The 19,441-nt window shown below is 36.3% G+C and overlaps 1 protein-coding gene across 1 annotated transcript; it reads left to right on the top strand.

The window, feature by feature from the left end:
• Nucleotides 1-2,171: 2,171 nt before the first annotated feature.
• LOC131065303 (putative pentatricopeptide repeat-containing protein At3g13770, mitochondrial) lies at nt 2,172-4,799 on the top strand. Its single transcript, XM_057999770.2, has one exon. The coding sequence runs from the start codon at nt 2,437-2,439 to the stop codon at nt 4,681-4,683; it is 2,247 nt and encodes a 748-aa protein (XP_057855753.1). The 5' UTR covers nt 2,172-2,436; the 3' UTR covers nt 4,684-4,799.
• Nucleotides 4,800-19,441: the final 14,642 nt, after the last annotated feature.

The raw sequence follows: 19,441 nt of genomic DNA, 5'->3' as shown, positions 1-19,441 counted from the left end.
ACAAATTATTGCATAATAAATATTCTTACAGCACTTACATAAATAACATATTTCATACCATCGAGATCTTATTCAAAATTGACATATTATTCTAAAGATAATTTTATTCTAGCTAAAAATTAAATTCACTAATTTTATACCATGAATCTTAAATATTTAAAAAACTATTTCAATATACGTCTTAGCCACAACTTTCTCTTAGGATGGTGCCTTCTAATTTCAAGGCCCAAAATAATTTTAGTAGACTAAGAAAATCTTCTTTCTTACTTATAATACCACTATGAATAGCTTGGATATAAACAAACCCATCATCCAAAACATAGGCATCAAAATTTTGGTACTGCATCCTAAGAAATATTTTTTAAACTTGTACAAGGAATTTTTAATTTAAAAACCAAAATTTCTTAAAACCAAAATTTCCTTCCCTTTAGCAATCAAAATTTTAAGCTGTGAATATAAATATCATCTTCTAAACCTTTATGTTAAAAAGTAGTTTTCACATTCATTTTTTCTACTTAAAATCAAAAGCATCAACTTAGAAATTAGAAATATAATAGAATTTGATTTAACAAAGGGAGATAAAGTTTTACCAAAATGTATTCCCTCGACAATGAAATAACCTTTTGCCACTTGTCTTGTTTTGTACCATTTTATCTTACCTTCTACATCAAATTTAGTTTTCAACTCATTTGAAACCTATAGGTTCCATTACTTCATGAAGATTAACCAGATCTCAAGTCTTACACTTTTTCAAATCCATCATCTCCTCCTTTATGTTGGTGGAGTTCCTAGACTTACACTAGATAAAGAAAATAAATAATGGAAATATAGTAGGGTATACCTTTCAACTTATTTTCACTATCTTATAGATCTATTCAAAAGTGGTGAAGTATGGGACTCTTCTTCTTCACCAACCTCTTCTTTTTAACTTTTGTATGTTTAGATGTCTCAAAGTATACTTTATCATCCTTCTTTAAGAACATGAACATAAGCTTCACAATTAAATAATTTTAGATGTGCATTAGAAGATTTATGTCTTGTTCACACTTATTGTGGCATTTGATTAACAAGAATAGAAGTGGAAGACTATTTATCAAATATAAAATAATAATAGTCACTCCAACCTAAAACATTTATTCCAAATTAGCACTAACTAACATGCTTCTAATTCTTTCAATTAATGTTATATTCATTCTCTTAGATACCTAATTTTATTATGGTGTATATTGAGTTTTTTTTTTCATATTCTCATTTTTATTTACAAAGTTATTCAAATTATTTAGAACATTATTCCCCCTTATCTATTCTCAAAGCTTCTATTTTATTTTCCTAGATTAAATTTATAATTGCAAGTTAAAATCCTATAAATTTTTAATTTAAATCTTGAAAAATAATAAGAAAATATATTAATTATAAAATAAAAAATCTTATAAAAAAATAGAGATGCGAAAGTGGAAATCATTGATGAGTTTGAGCCATAAGCTCTATAATATTTAGTTTCTACCATTACTTTAAAAAATAATCTAGCAAACCTCGTTGCATTATATGAGATAAAATGTACCCATAGTTCATAATGCTCATGGGGCCCACAATTGATTTAGGCCATTGACTAATAATATAAAAAGGAATTTTAGCCCCCATGATTATTACAAATTATAGAGATATTTTACCTCTTGTAAGACAATATAAAAAATAACTAATAATAATGATATATTATTGTCAAATTAATCTAGATTTCTATATTAATTTATAAAATTTAGACAAATTTTATCTAATCAAGTATTGAATATTGTGATAAATTTTAAGTTAAAAAGTTTAATAAAATAACCACTTTGATGATTTAAATAAGACAAAAAAAACAAAAACAATTAAATGTAATGATTCAAATCATTTTAAAACTTAAATTATTAACAAGATTTTAATTTCCAAATGTCAACTATTAGCTGAACAAACTACATACACGCCTTTATCCATATCATTGGAAATGGCTATCCGATTCATCTATAAAACCAAAATAAGATTCTTATCAAAACAAGAAACAAAATCACTTTACCTTAATATAAATTTATATTTTATTTTATTATGTAATGGACATTTTTAAAATGTTGAACACTATTGCAACATACCAAGTCTGTCAGTATAATCATCCAGCAAAGATTTGGATGTGTTTATTCTGGCTTCAAAACGACAATACGGATTGATTAACAGGTGCGTTAGTCGCGAATTTAACGATTACGATTCACGAATTTAACGATTACGATTAACTAACAGATCGCTATCATGCATAGCACCAAGATTTGATCACCCTAACTCAGACATTAATTATATGAATGATTTTTGGATCCTTCACGTTGTATTATTTACTGGAAAATTGGAAGACATGGCTTGCTACAGTAGCCTACATTCGGCAGTTAGAGAGTGCCTGGGGTGTTGATAATGGCAATGACAATGCTAATAGATACCTCTGGAGCGCTGGCAGTCTCGCATTTCCCATATCATCATAATTTTAAATCTCAGCAAGGAAGGGCACACATCCGCCTTCCCCGAAATAAAAGTAGAAGTATCAGTAGCAGACGCGCAAAAATTGAAGGGTTTAAAGGAAGGGCTGAAGCTCAAGTTGCAGAGAAAGAGAAAGACTACGCTTGGCTGTTGCGGCGATGCATTACCTTGCAAGCCTTGACACAGGGAAGACAGCTTCATGCCCACCTCGTCAAAACAGGATGGCACTCCGATATCGATTTGGAAACACAGATTCTGATTATGTATGCAAAATGTGGTGTACTGGAAGATGCATACCGAGCGTTTGCTGAAATGACAGAACCAAGTGTTGTTTCATGTACAGCTTTGATTGGGGTGTGTGCGCGAAATGGACATTGTGAAGAGGCAATTGCACTTTTCATTGCAATGCAGGAGACAGGCATCAAACCAAATCATTTGTCTTTTGCTAGCGTGCTCACGGCATGTGCCTCTGCAAAGACGAAGGCTTTGGGATGGGGGAAGCAACTCCATTGTTGTATGATTAAAAGCAGGGGAACATCCCTACCCATGGCCGATTTGTGCGTGGACAGTAGCCTTGTTGACATGTATGCCAAATGCGGGAGCACGATAGATGCACGCCAAGTGTTTGACGAAATGATTGAAAGAGATGTAATCTCTTGGACTGTGATGATTAGCGGATATGTCCAGCAAGGTCAAGCAGAGGAAGCTTTGGAGGTCTATAACCGAATGCTGCTCAGCAACATGAAGCCAAATCAATCCACCTTCACTAGTGTTCTCAAGGCTTGTGCCAGGATAGGATCAACCGCATTACAACTGGGTAAGCAAATCCATGCCTCAATTGTGAAAAACGCTTTTGAAGGAGACGTTTTTGTAGGGAGCACTCTTGTTGATATGTACGCGAAGTCTGGAAGTTTGGAAGATGCGCGCCAGGTGTTTGACAAAATGCCTGAACAAGATGTTGTTTCATGGAACGGATTGATTTCTGCGTACGGGAAGTATGGTACGGGCATACATGGTTGCCATATGTTTGTAAGCATGCTGCATTCAGGTGTTAGTCCAAATGAGTCTACCCTTGTTGCTGTTCTAAATGCATGCGCACGCTTAGCAGCCCTGGAATTGGGTAAGCAGGTTCATTCCCGTTTAATTGTGAGCGGGATTCAGTATAATGTTGTTTTGGGGAATTCTCTTGTGGACATGTATGCTAAATGTGGAAGTATTGTGGACGCACGTACAATATTTGATGAAATGCCTGAATTAGATTTGGTTTCCTGGAATACGATAATTCAAGGTTATGCAAAACATGGAATTGGCAAGGAAGCACTCCTAATTTTTGACAGGATGCAACACGCAGGCATTAGGCCAGATTACATTACCTATCTTGGTCTTTTATCTGCGTGTAGCCATTCTGGTCTAGTGGATGAAGGATGGCACTTGTTCCACTCTATGAGTGGAGAGTACTCCATCACTCCTACAGCTGAACATTATGCCTGCATGGTTGACATTCTTGGACGTGCGGGGCGCCTGGATGAAGCATGCAACTTTATTAGCAAAATGCCATTTAAACCTGGTGCATCCGTATGGGGAGCTTTGTTAAGTTCCTGCAGAGTTCATGGCAATATTGAGCTAGGTGAGCTTGCTGCAAAACATCTTTTTGAGTTAGAACCAAAAAGCTCTGCATCATATGTGATGTTGTCCAGCATGTATGCTGCACAAGGCAGGTGGGAAGATGTAGAAATTGTAAGAAAAACTATGAGAGATAGAGGGGTGAAAAAGGAACCAGGATGTAGCTGGATAGAAGTTGAAAAGATCGTATATAAATTCTTTGCTGGCGATAGATCACACCCACAAACAGATAAGATATATGCAACATTAGAGAGATTGGCCTTGCAGATGAAGGAAGCTGGATACTTTCTTAAAACTAGCACCATGTTTCATGATGTGGAGAAGGAACAGAAAGACCACCTTCTTGGCCACCATAGTGAAAAGCTAGCTATCGCATTTGGGCTGATAAGCACACCATCTGGCACACCACTTCGAATATTCAAGAACCTTCGTGTGTGTAATGATTGTCACACTGCTTCCAAATTCATTTCAAAGATTGCTAAAAGAAATATCATTTTAAGAGATACCAACCGCTTCCATCATTTCACGAATGGTGTGTGTTCTTGTGGGGATTACTGGTAATGCCGAGCAGACAAACTGCAAGGACAAAGAGCCCTTGACAATTCTCCTGTTTCCTACCAATAAGCAACTGAATGTGAAAGTTAATAGGACTACTTGTATATTACTGTTTTTGGGAATTCGCCTGGTGTGTGCTAACCGTTGGAAAATCTATACCTGAAAGAATATGGAAGGTTTCATTGGATGTTTTCGTTAATAGAAGAATTGATCTACATTTTTCTACAGAATCTGCACCAAATAAAGTTAATAGATTCTAAAACATAACCAAAACGAAAATACAGCCCCTGCGGAGAAACCTAGAAAAGAGAATACTGCTATCCTAAGTAAAATGCAACAGAGTATTGGAATACATAAGAATTAGATCAAACCATTCACAGGAAGAAAACAGAGCATAAAGATGAATTGCACTCAGACAAACTGGTGAGTCATTGCTTTTCTTATTTTAAAGATAATATATACAAAATTTACCCTCAGAATATGAAGTGAAGCATCCCCTGTTAGATTCATAAACCCGGGAAATCAGCAGACTCCAAACAGAAATTGAAATGGATAGACAGAAGAGAAAACAAAGAAATTTGATTGTCGCTTTGAAATCCCACTTAACAATTTTTCATGTCCAACCCATTTTACAAAGCAATACCTGCATCGGTCCTATATCCTTAACAAGCACAACAAAGAATACTATAACCACATTTTATATCAATGTTACCATATTCACCATTTAACTTTTTCTATTAAAAACCTCAGAATTTTAAAAGCAGACCTTGAAGAATGTAAATCTATGAACATCGTAGCATTTCTTAGTTGAAATTTGGATTTTGTTAAAAAATAGAATCAAAAACAATATCTCATAGCAAAACTGAATTTGTAAATCATAACATTATATTTATATTTTTTAGTGTATAATATATTGGCACCTATTTTGAAATGATCTAATTTTGGTTTTTTATGACTTTTCTCCATGTAATGTCTTCGTTGCCTCCATATGAATTCTTCCTCTTTGTCAAACTTCGTGTTTGCAGGCTTGCAGCCATGGCGACCTAGTTTAAAATGCCCAAGTCTTTGTCTTCATCCCTGTGGTTTTGAGTGTTGACTTGTTACAGGCAATTATCGCTCACTTAAGTGGACCTTTTATGTGCTTAGATACCAACACTTATCTCCACACACCTAACAAATACGACTGCATGTGTTTCTGTGCTCATGGCAAAATAGTAAAATTTATAGGTGCAACTGCACACTTTGGGTGTGGTCGTTTCGCATACATCACTGTTGGTGAGGTTTTCAGGCAACTTCAATGTGGTATAATTCTTATGTGCCTCACATTCATTACTTGAAGGTAGGTACACGGACACTTGAATGAACTACATCATGAAGAACCAGTCGTAGTTTGCTATAACGTTGCACCCCAAGCTATTAACCTTTGACAATCAACTTGGGATACTTGATGTGCATGATATTAGTGATTAGTACGAAGTGGCTCCCTTCAATGAGCATTTTGCCTTGTGTTATGACTTTATTAGTCTAATAGAGATTGTGTGGATGACTTATATGGACCTATGCCACGTGGACTAATTGTAAAATGCCATGTGATCCTATACGGTAAAAATATGATGAGGTTGTCTGGTATTTATTGTGTGCTCACATATGTGTTTTATATGAAGGCATAAGGGTTTGTGATGGAGACAAGATCAGAGAGTCTTATCAAACAATCTAATCTTGCAGCTTTAATATTCCATCCAAAACATTATATGGAAACAAAATCTGAAACTTATCTTTATTTCAACCTTCATATATCCATTCAATCATTCAACAAGAGATAAAATTCAGAAAATTTACAATGATTCTAGCCACTTCATGCCTATTAGTCTTTCGCACTTTCTTGGATTCACTCTTCTTTTGAAGTCGGATATTTTTTATCATCCTACAGTTCTCATGGCTGCCTTGAATACCTCCAACACACTTGCAAAACTCTTCTTTTTCTTTTTCTATCTTTCTACTCTTGGCAAGCTAATTGCCTACACTCTTCCTTATGCAATTCTTTGGAGTAACTTGCAAGTTTGTTCTCCAACCTCGTTGTTGTTGATTGCTGCCTTATAAAACCCATTGAAGGTTGCATTTTGTAGAGATTAGAACCCTTGGGAGGAATCACAAAGAGGCACCCAAATCTTCTCTTTCATTTCCCTCCAATTGTTTTTTGAAATTCTTCTATATTTGCTTGAAATTCCTTGTTAAATGTTTCCAATAGCTTGCTAAAAGATATCCAACGACTTGTTGGTGTAAATGCTTTTGAAAAATGAATAAAAATAAGAACCAAGTTGTGCTCTTTGAGAAATTAAAGAGTTCTTAATTATTTTTAAAAATACTAGCTTTTCCCTTCATTTTAGGCACCATAAGTGAAAGAATACAACAAAAATGGACTACCACTTGCCATACAAACATTTTAGACATTTAAATTGAGAAAATTAGTTCATTATCAATTTATAATATGTCAAATTTTCTCTTCAACCTTTAAAACCTTGAAATTGTGCAATATAATACATTCAAAATCATGAAAAACACCATGTTTGCCTCTAGTTTTTGAAATGAAAGTCAAGTCTAGATAAAACTAAAATTTTATCCTTTAACACTCTAGAATATGCTCTTAAGGCCTCAACCTACACCAAGAATGCAAAACATGGACATAAAAATAAAATATATTTTGGGTGGATGCCAGGATTGCTTGAGCCTAGATGCTGATGGGGAGGTGTACTCAAAGAGAGTATCATTTGTCAAAAGGTAGTCAAGTGTTTTCCTAGTGGGCTCCTTTCATTGTTCATCTAGTCTACTAATCAATCTAGACACCTCAACTCTCTAAGAGTGCTCCCAATCAAGATGTGCTCACTGGTTGCTCAGGCATGGTTGAGATTCACAAGGGTAAATCCAACCTTACACTCTCAAAATCCTAAAAAATGCTTGTAGAGGTTGTGGTAAGCGTTCATAATGTTTTCCAAGGGTAATCAATTGGTTTTGAGTATGGGTTTGATTCATTTCCCCATCACTCCTTCCTCTCCCTATTTTCTAGGCCTAGTAGCCCTAGAGCCCCAATTAACCCTACCTAACCGGTTTTTGTGGATTTGCTCACAATTTCCCCAAAGACCCACACAAACTCCTTGGTGATCCGAATACCCTTTTGGAAGTACTTTCCAATTTGTGAAATGAGAAATCTCAGTCTGACTGTACAGGTACGGAACTCGAGAAATGCTTGTTTTAGGTGGTTTTAGGCTTGTTTTGGTCTTTTTCCAAGGGTTTGGTGTCTTCCTTGAACTGCCACACCTCCAAACTCACACATATGCTCTGCCACACTCCACTTGTTCATGCCAAACACTCCGCACTTCCAACCCTACTCATCCCTGCAAGCACTTGCATAATTTCACTCATTTCCTAATTGGGCTATGACTGAGCTCGCCTAGGAAATGATGCTCATTGGCCTTTCAATGACCGCCAAAGGAAAATAAAGACTATGTACACTGCACAAAGGTTCCATGGCTCGAGTCCCAAGGGTTATTGAGAAGAACTCAAAGGACTTCAAGCTGGAACCATGTTTGGGCCTCTCAAACCCCTACTCAGGCCGAGAGCTTACAAAATTAACAACTCAATTCAAACCTGCACAAAAAATAATCAAGATGCTCCCTGAGCACTATAAGAACATGTACAAAACAATAAGCAAAGAACGACAATGCAATCGATCCACTAAGTACAGACTGCTACTCTAATTCTTAGAAAACACAAGGTAAAAACTAAAAAATGGTCTCCAATTTGTATTCCAATCTGCTCCAGGCATTCACCAACCTTATTACATGCATGCTCAGAGAATTTATATGCCATTTGTGGCCTAAGTAACTCTCCATTGGTTTCCTAACCAACCCTTTGCTCAAAAATGCAAAAAGTTGTCAAGCAACTTTGACAACTTTTGCCAAAAAGTGCATTTTTGCTTTACATGCTTTGTTTTCTTCTCCAAAACATCTAGGATGACTAAAAACCACTACTTTAACATGTCCCAGTGCCAAACAAGGCTATTCAAGATATTTTACATCAAAATGCAAGATTATGCCATTTTGGGCTTACAAGGGCTTTCAAGCGAAAATTGAGCAAATGCATTGTCCTATGGACATTCAACCTACCAAAGCATTACAAAAACATATGAGGACCTAATAGAAGACTCTTATTCACCATCCCAAACCAAACTATGAACAAACACACGAAAATGAAGAAATTGCACTCAAAACTAGATGCTCTTGCACCATAGTCCCCCAGTGAAAAGAAGTCAAGTGACTCCTTGGGGTAGCAAAGAAAGTGGAACTCCATGCTTAGAGAATTTTGCCTCAAGTATCCAAGTAGCCTCTGATGTTGGAGGGTGCTTCCACTTGATCAAGTGCTCCATATAGGCGGTATGCCTTGTTTTCTTCAAAACTCCAGAATCTAACACCTTCTCGGCTTGGGGAATGGGTGCAACTGGTAAGGGCAAGTCTGAAAGTGCTTGAGAGACCTCTGAGACTCTGTTATCTTTTGTTGGAAGTGTGCCCTTATACTGCACCAAATCTGCCACATTGAAAATGGGTGATAAAGCCATATCACCGGGTAAGTCTATCTTGTATGCATTAGTGTCATATTTGGCCAAAACTTTGCAAGGACCTATCCTCCTCATTTGAAGCTTGTTAGGGACACCTTTCTGAAGTCTTGCCTTGTTCAAATGCACCATCACCATGTCACCAACAACAAATTGGATATCCTTTCTTTTCTCATCCACTTTGTCCTTGATCCTTTGAGTAGTGTCCAATAGGGTTGTCCTAACCTGCTCATGAACCTCTCGCATAGATTGAGTCATGTCTAAGGCATGTCCACTCTTTTGTCCCATATTTCCCACATCTTTGAGCTCCAAAATCCCTCTAGGATGAATGTCATACACCACCTTAAAAGGGATTTTACCGGTGGACCTATTCACACTATCATTGCAGGCAAACTCAACTTGATGGATGATCTGATCTCAAGCTTGACCATACTCTTTTGTCAGGCATCTAAGTAGATTTTCAAGTGTTCTATTGACCACCTCAGTTTGGCCATCTGTTTGGGGATGACAGGCTGAACTGCACGACAAATTAGTACCTAATCTTTGCCACAAAGTCTTCCAAAAATGACCAATAAACTTTGCATCCCTATCTGACACAAAGTTGATAAGTAAACCATGAATTCTAATAACCTCTTTGAAAAACAAGTGAGCAATGTGGCTAGCATCATGAGTGACCATGCATGGAATAAAATGAGCCATCTTACTAAACCTATCTACCACAACATAGATGCTATCAAAACTTGATTTGGTTTTAGGCAAACTAACAACAAAGTCCATACTTACACACTCTCATGGTTAGTTGGGGATAGGTAAAGGCTGATAAAGACCAGCATTGGAAGATGTACCCTTAACTCTTTGGCAAACCACACATTGCTCCACATATCTTCTGATATTTCTTTGCATTTTAGACCAAAAGTAGAACCTTTGGACAAGTTCCAAAGTCTTATTTAAACAAAAATGTCCACTCAAGCATCCATTATGCTTCTCTTGCATCAATTTTTCTCTCATAAACCCTTTAGGCACACATAACTATCCTCCTTTGAACAAAAGGCCATCTTGCAAGGTGTAATCTGCATATTCATTGTGAAAATGGTTTCCAAACCTTTGGCAAGCCTTGTAGGCAACAACAAAGTCTTCATCTTCTTCATACAAATTCTTGAAACTATCCACTCCAATGCTCTTGAGCTGCACTTCTTGCACTGTTAGTAACCTCCTACTCAATGCATCAGCTACCTTATTATATTGTCCTTTCTTGTGTTTAATGGTAAAGGTGTATGACTGCAAATACTCTACCCATTTAATATGCCTATGGTTTAACTTCTCTTGTGAATTAAGAAAGCTAAGAGCTTGATTATCAGTGTAAACCACAAATTCCTTAGGCAACAAATAATGCCTCCATTTCCCAAGAGATTGGACAAGTGCATACAATTCCAAATCATAAGAAGAATACATTTTCTTTGCATCATTGAGCTTCTCACTGAAGAAGGCAACCGGTCTATTGTCTTGACTCAAAACTGCTCCAACTGTTATCTTGCTTGCATCACATTCAATGGTGAAGAGCTTGTCAAAGCTTGGTAGGATAAGTACCAATTCAGTAGCCACCTTTGTCTTCAAGAGATCAAAACTTCTTTGTGCTTCCTTTGTCCATACAAACTTGGTTCTCATACCTCCCTTGATTGTCTCAAGCATGGGTGCACATATTTCACTGAACCCTGTGATGAACTTCCTATAAAACTGAGCCAAGCCATGGAAACTTCTTACTTCACTTGTTGTCCTAGGTGTGGGCCAATTGATTATGGCTTCCACCTTAGAGGTATCCATCTTCAAATCACCTCTTGAGACTACAAACCCAAGATACACCAACTCCTGTTTCATAAACTCACATTTCTCCAAATTGATGGTTAGTTGCTCATCAGATAGTTTACTCAATACAGTTTCTATATGCATCTTTTCATCTTTAAACTTGCTAAAAATTAAGATGTCATCTAAGTACACAACAACAAATTCACCAATGTAGTCCTTGAGTACTTCATTCACGAGTCTCGTGAATGTGCTAGGAGCATTTGTGAGTCCAAATGGCATAACAAGCCATTCATAGAGTCCTTCTGTAGTCTTGAAGGTTGTCTTCCATTCATCACCGTCCTTTATTTTGATTTGGTGGTAACCACTCTTGAGATCTATCTTGGTGAAGTATTCTGCACCTCCCAAACAATCCATCAAGTCTTCAATTCTTGGGATGGGAAATCTATACCTGATAGTAATCTGGTTTATGGCTCTAGAGTCAATGCAAAGTCTCCAAGTACCTCCCTTCTTTGGAGCCAAAACGATGGGTACTGCACATGGGCTGATGCTCTTCCTAATTAGTCCATTGTCTAGGAGTTCTTGTATTTGCTTGGCTATCTCCTTGTTCTGATCTGGTGTCATTTTATAAGCTGCCTTGTTGGGAAAAGAAGCTCTGGGAATAAAGTCAATTTGATGACTTATGGCACATTGAGGAGGCAATGTAGTTGGTGTTCCATCACTAATGATGTCCTTAAATTGATTTAGGACCTATTGCACTTCTTTAGGAATGCTTACCTTCTTCTCTTTGCTGCCCTCTTTTAGCTTTACAACAATGGCAAACCCCACTCCTTCTCCCTCCTTGAGTGTGTTGATGAACTCTTTCTCACCAACTAGCAGCACATTAGGACCTTTGGATCTACCCTCTACTTGGTCTCCTATGGACTGGATTTTGTAGGTGGTTCCATCCTTTTGGAAGGTATAAGCATTCTTCTCTCCATGGTGTATTTCCTTTCTGTCAAATTGCCATGGGCTACCTAGGAGTAGGTGGCAAGTATCCATGGGCAAGATATCACACAAGATTTTGTCTTTGTAGCCTCCTATAGCGAACTCCACCCAAGTTTGTTCATTTACAAGAACATGTTGCCCCTTGTTGAGCCATGTAACTCTATAAGGATCACTATGTGGTATTCTTGGCAAATTGAGCTAACTCACCACTTCCTCTGACACTATGTTGTATGTGGATCCTAAATCCACCACCACTCTACATACCTTTCCCATGATCTTACATTTTATTCTAAACAAGGATCTCCTTTGGCTAGGTTCCTCCTTAACCGATTCTTTAATCAAGACTCTTCTTATCATGAGGTTCTCTCCAACCTCTGAATCCAAACTTACTTCCGATGCTTTCATGTTTGTTGCATCCTCTTGAGCATAATTTACTCTCCTCTCACCTCCTTGGGATGAAGAAGACTTCTCAAGGCATCTATAAGTCGGGTGTCCAAGTTGATGGCAATTGTAGCACTTCATGGTGGTGAAATAGGACCCTCTTCCTGATCCACTAGACCTTCCTCTACTAGAGTCGCTAGATCCCCTTCCTCTATAGCTGCTCTTGCTATTGGAATCCCCACTTTTCTCAACTAACTTAGATTCCCCTTGGGATCTTTGGTCTACACTTCTTCCACCAAAACTACCTCTCTGACCTCTGACCTCTGCCATCTCTTCCCTTACCTCTACCTCTGTTGCTTTGTTCTTGTTTCTTCTTGCTCTTTTCCTCCACTTTCAGTGCCGATTGATAACACTTATGCACGGTGTTGGGGCATAACAAGCTTAATTTCTCTTGAATATTCCATCTCAAGCCATTCAAGTATCTGGCTACCTTGATGCTATCATCCTCTACCACCTTGGATCTCAGACACAACTTCTGAAATTCCTCAATGTAGCTGCTCACATCCAAGTCTCTTTGTCTCAAATTTTGTCTCCTCTTGTGCAACTAGATCTCATAATCTTCAGAGATGTATGCTTCTTTCACCTTGGCCAACATGCCCTTCCAAGTAGCTATGGGGTTCTTACCCTCTTTTTGCCTCTCTTCTTGGATAAATTTCCACCAAGTCAATGTTGCTCCCCTCAATCTAGACTTGGCCACCTTCACCTTTTGTGCCTCACTGATTCCATCACATTCAAAGTGATTCTCCAATCCCTCTATCCATTCCAGGACTACCTCAGGCTCCATTTTTCCACAAAAAAGTGGCACTCCTTCTAGGGATTTTCCTCCTAAGACTTTGATTGCTTCAAGGAAAGGTTCTTTAGGTAGAATAGGGTCTAGTTCAGGTGTCCTATCCTCTTCTACAACTTCTTTACCCTTCCCTTCATTGACCTTGATTGTCACTTTCTCAGTTTTGTCTTCAATTGCGTCTAGTTTGCTCTCCAGTTGTAGTAATCTTTCTCTGAGAAGCCTATTTTATTCCTCTTGATCTTCTACCTTCTTGGCTAGCCCTGTATTGGTCACCATCCTTAGACTATTGTCTCCTACTGATTCAATGTCTGTCATATACTGGCTTCTTCCCAAATCTTGGTTGCTCTAATACCACTATGATGGGGAGGTGTACTAAAAGAGAGTCTATCCTTTGTCAAAAGACAGTCAAGTATTGTCCTAGTGGTCTCCCTTCATTGTTCATCTAGTCTACTGATCAATCTAGACACCTCAACTCTCTAAGAGTGCTCCCAATCAAGATGTGCTCATTGGTTGCTCAGTCATGGTTGAAATTCACAAGGGTAAATCCAACCTTACATTCTCAAACTCCTAACAAATGCTTGCAGAGGTTGTGGTAAGTGTTCATAATGTTTTCCAAGGGTAATCAACTGGTTTTGAGTATGGGTTTGATTCATTTCCCCATCGCTCCTTCCTCTCCCTATTTTCGAGGCCTAGTAGCCCTAGAGCCCCAATTAGCCCTACCTAACCGGTTTTTATGGATTTTCTCACAATTTTCCCAAAGACCCACACAAACTCCTTGGTGATCCGAATACCCTTTTGGAAGTACTTTCCAATTTGTGAAATGAGAAATCTCAGTCTGACCGTACAGGTATGGAACCAGAGAAATGCTTGTTTTAGGTGGTTTTAGGCTTATTTTGGTCTTTTTCCAAGGGTTTGGTGTCTTCCTTGAACTGCCACACCTCCAAACTCACACATATGCTCTGTTACACCCCACTTGTTCATGCCAAACACTCTTCACTTCCAACCCTGCTCATCCCTGCAAGCACTTGCATAATTTCACTCATTTCCTAACCGGGCTATGACTGAGCTCGCCTAGGAAATGATGCTCATTGGCCTTTCAATGACCTCCAAAGGAAAATAAAGACTATGTACACTGTACAAAAGTTCCATGGCTCGAGTCCCAAGGGTTATTGAGAAGAACTCAAAGGACTTCAAGCTAGAACCATGCTTGGGCCTCTCAAACCCCTACTTAGGCCGAGAGCTTACAAAATTAACAACACAATTCAAACCTGCACAAAAACTAATCAAGATGCTCCCTGAGCACTACAAGAACATGTATAAAACAATAAGCAAAGAGCAACAATGCAATCAATCCATTAAGTACAGACTGTTGCTCTAATTCTTAGAAAACACAAGGTAAAAACTAAAAAATGGTCTCCAATTTGTATTCCAATATGCTTCAGGCATTCACCGACCTTATTACATTCATGCTCAGGGCATTTATATGTCATTTATGGCCTAATTAACTCTCCATCGGTTTCCTAACCAACCCTTTGCTCAAAAATGCAAAAGTTGCTCAATGTTGCAAAAAGTTGTCAAGCAACTTTGACAACTTTTGCCAAAAAGTGCATTTTTGCTTTACATGCTTTGTTTTCTTTTGCAAACCATCTAGGATGACTAAAAACCACTACTTTAACATGTCCCAATGCCAAACAAGGCTATTCAAGATATTTTACATCAAAATGCAAGATTATGCCATTTTGGGCTTACAAGGGCTTTCAAGCCAAAATTGAGCAAATGCATTGTCCTATGGACATTCAACCTACCAAAGCATTACAAAAACATATGAGGACCTAATAGAAGACTCTTGTTCACCATCCCAAACCAAACTATGAACAAACACACCAAAATGAAGAAATTGCACTCAAAACTAGGTGCTCCTGCATCAAACACATCGGGTAAGAAGTTTGTGAACATGGGATCACAAAATGGTGTTGGAAAGTATAAATATCCTTTCAAGTTGTGAACAACTTGTAGCGAATTTCATCATTGCATCAAGATCATAAAAACACTTCTTCTTTCTCCTCTTCCAACATCTAGCTAGAACATTTACCATCCTTCTCCACTATATTTGCTCTTAACTCCTCTTATTCAACATTGAATCTACTCTAACATAATCTAACCTACTTTGCCAATCGAAATTCTTATTGTTATCTTTTCTCATGGGATCCAACCCACCATATTTTGGCCATTGCAACTAACATCTATTTGCCCTATTCCTTGCAACACCATACATGTGTTTCTCTAAATATAGATCAACTCTAACAAAATCTATCTTTGCATTCACTTTCTTTTCCATCTCTACATTCACTACATCATGCTTCTCAACATACGAATCATCTTTTATAAAATAAAAAAGTATGGCTTTACCTCTTCCTTTTTTTATCATTGCAACATCCTCTTTCTCACTATCTACTATAATATGTTTGTCTTCATACAATTCATTATCTTCTTCATCATAAAAATGATTTTTTTTTATGGATTACCTCTTTTTCTTTCACTATTGCAACATTTTCTTCATTCTTAGTTGCACTTTCAAATACCTTCATGTCCTCCAAAGGACTCATCTATTGTTGCACTCTCCTCTTTCTCATCCTCAACCTGTACAACTTCACCTTTGCTCTCTTTCTTCATGCCATTGCTAAAGCACATTTTTGTAATATTTCCTCTTCACCTACATACACAAATTCATTTACAAATGTGTCTTTGTTAGAAAAATAATGGGACTCCCTCATTACCCATATTTTCCTCCTCTTTTATTTTCCATTGATACTTTGTTTCCCTCAATCCTTTCTTCACACCCATCATTTCATTCATTCTAGCCATGTACATTCTTTCTCTCATAATAAGGACTGAAATTCCTAAGGGATTGCCCTTGACCAACCCCAAACTCTTTATTTTTCATCTTCACATACAATTTCCAAGCTACAACAAAAATCACATTCTATCCTCTACCCAATAAAGATTTTTAGAAGAGACACCTCTCACTTCCTCTACCCACTCTCTCTTAGTGGATGAACTATATGCATCTTCTACCCAACTTCAATCCCTATTGGAGGACAACCAACATGCTCTCATACACATTTCATCAAATCCAAGGTCTTGGTGTAGATTACCTCACATTCAAGATCTATCTCACTCAAGAATACTAGCTCTAATACCATTTGATGCAGACAAGATCATGGAGTCTTATCAAAGCACCCAATCTTGAAGCTTTAACATCCTATCCAAAACACTACATGGAAACAAAAATCTAAATTTCAACCTTCATATATACATTCATTCAACAAGAGATGAAATTCGAAATTTTTAAAATGATTCTAGGCGCTTTAGGCCTACAAGTCTTCAAAGCATCAAGCCTTCACACCTTCTTGGAGACATGTTCTTCCCAAAATAATATCCTTGAAATCCTAATTTGAAAATAAATCCCTTGATACTACTTTGATTCCTCTAAAATATAAATTATAGATGCTTCAATATGTTCTTCAAAAAACTTTTACAAATTAGAAAATATCTTAGAGATACTCATTTCCAAAATGCCATCTAAAATTGAAAAAATGCATTGTCTTCACAATGCCAAGATCATACTTTGATACCACTTGTAATGAAATAAGTTGTACAAAAGAGAGAACAAAATATTCCAAAAATACTTGATAATAACTAAGAATAACAAGTCACCTCAAGGGGGGAAACCACTAAATAATTCTAGCGAGAACACAATTGGCAATCAAATGATCAAATAATGCTTGCTACCTCTCTCTATATAGCCTACTTATTCGTAGGATATCACTCAAACCAACTTAAATAACCACATATAAGCCCTAGGTTGACCTACATATCTAAATAATGATATGATAGTAATAATATGACTTAAATAAGAGTTAAGGTAGCCACATGCTGAGTAATTATAACCCAATGTACACTCTAAGTCTATGGACATAGTATATGCAAAGGAGGACAAATTATATGCCTATTATGCATAAATTGTAGATTTAAGAGGAATTGCAAGATAATGTCATGGTATGCCAAAGGTACAAAGATAATTGGACTAATATGTTTAACACTATGAATAAACTCATAAAAGTGGAAAAGTCAGATGGGATAATGGGAAGGGCATTGATAGGGGTAATTAGTTTTCAATCCAAGTTTAACAAACATGAGAAACAATAGGATGAGGATGAAGATGTGCAGGTTTTAGGGACACTTAGAACTATGAGAAAGGACTAGAATTTCTTTCTCTAGTTTTTAGTTTGCTTGCTTTATTTTAGTTATTTGTTGTTTGAGTTGTTCTTGTTGATTGACATGACCTAGTAGTCAACCAATAGTTTATATATTTGTTGTTTTGTCTTGCTATTTATATGAAACCCTACTTTATGTAAGGATCTGAGAACCCTTTCCCTACTTAATTAAAACAATTCAAGAACATAACAAATAAAAGTAAAAAGATTAAAAAAATTATACAATAGACTAAAATATAATGAAAAATAATAAAAATAAACAAAAAGATATAGATGTCAAAATAGAAAAATGAACAAAAATAAATAAAGTGAATTTAACTATATATAAAGAAAATGAGGATAAACCAACAAACAAATGGGGAAACAAGAATTGAATGAAGATCACGGTGAGATTCAAAGCTCAAAATTAGAAAAGGGAGAGGGTAAAAAATGTTCAATGGGGAGAGGGGTAAACCTTAACATAATGAGGGAAGAGATAAATGAGGCGTTGGGTAGGAAAAAATTATTTAACATAATAGTTGTTAACTATTAGATATTAGGACATGAATTTATATAGGGGGTTAATGATGCAATGTCAAGAGTGACTCTTTTATGTTTATTAGGAATGGAACTCCTTGAAGGATTTTTTTTTAGTAGACAATTTTTACAATAAATTAGAATCTTGTGTAAGAAAATAAAAGCATCTATTTTTTTTTTTTTTTGATAGATTTTAAGATATCTTTAAAATATGATTAAAAGTTTTTTTACATATTTTAAATTTTTTTATTCTAAATATTATTTTTCTTTTAATTTTAAGATATTCTTATAAATTTTTAGATTTAATTATATCATAAATTTAATTAAAGATTAAGCATTCATTTTCACTAAAAGTTAATCATGAGAATATAGGGAAGCGTATCAATAGCCGTTATATCGTTATAGCTAACTTTGTGCACCCACAACATCAGATTTCAACATTTTTTTATTGTTGTCTCCATATGCGACTTAATTGCTTATAGCTATTGCTCTCACTTTTGGGTAGTAACGACACACGTTATGGGATCCATTATGCATGCAAGGGTCAAGAAGTACACATTTCAAAGTGTCAACCAATACCTACGTAAATATTCCCCAATAATCATACACTTAAAATTGTTAGTACTTATGCACAAATGCCCCAATAATAGTGAGTGGTTATTGATACATTTGAAATTTATTAATAAGATTTTAGTTATCATTTTTATAGTTTTTTATAGTTAGTAACAGAGGGATTGAGTACACAAAGAGTACACGGTGATGCTCTTTCCCTAACTTCCCCGAAATTTAAAACTTAAATTATGATAGGGGAAGAGCACCAATAGTGAATATAGCTAACTTCACACACCTAGAACTCTTAAACTGTATATTAGATTTCATTTTTTTTTTTGGTTGTCTTCGTATGCGACTTAACTACTTATAACTAAGGTTCTAGCTTCTGGGTAGTAACAATGCATGCTGTGGGATCAATTATGCGCACAAGGGTCAAAAAGTACACATTTCAAAGTGTTGCCCAATACTAACTTAGATGTTCCAATAACATCAACTCAAAATTGCTAGTACTTGTGGACAAATGCCCCAATAGTTATGCACAAATGTCAAAGTAGTGCTGCACAAATGGGTCAATTATAGATAAAAAAGAGTCAAAAAAGCTTAAAAAAGTGATCGACTATTAATACATGTGAAATTTATTAATGAACTTTTCATTATCATTTATTTAACTCCTTTAAAATTAGTAATTAAAGAATTGAATTGAGAAAAAGCTATTCACTATTGAAATTATATCAACTGCTATGCTCTCCCCCTACCCTTTTCCTATAAAAAAAACACTAGATTTTTCAAACACTA

Source organism: Cryptomeria japonica, chromosome 1 (genome assembly GCF_030272615.1).
Source record: "Cryptomeria japonica chromosome 1, Sugi_1.0, whole genome shotgun sequence".
NCBI classification, from domain to species: Eukaryota; Viridiplantae; Streptophyta; class Pinopsida; order Cupressales; family Cupressaceae; genus Cryptomeria; species Cryptomeria japonica.
This window is presented reverse-complemented; position numbering and strand designations above follow the sequence as displayed.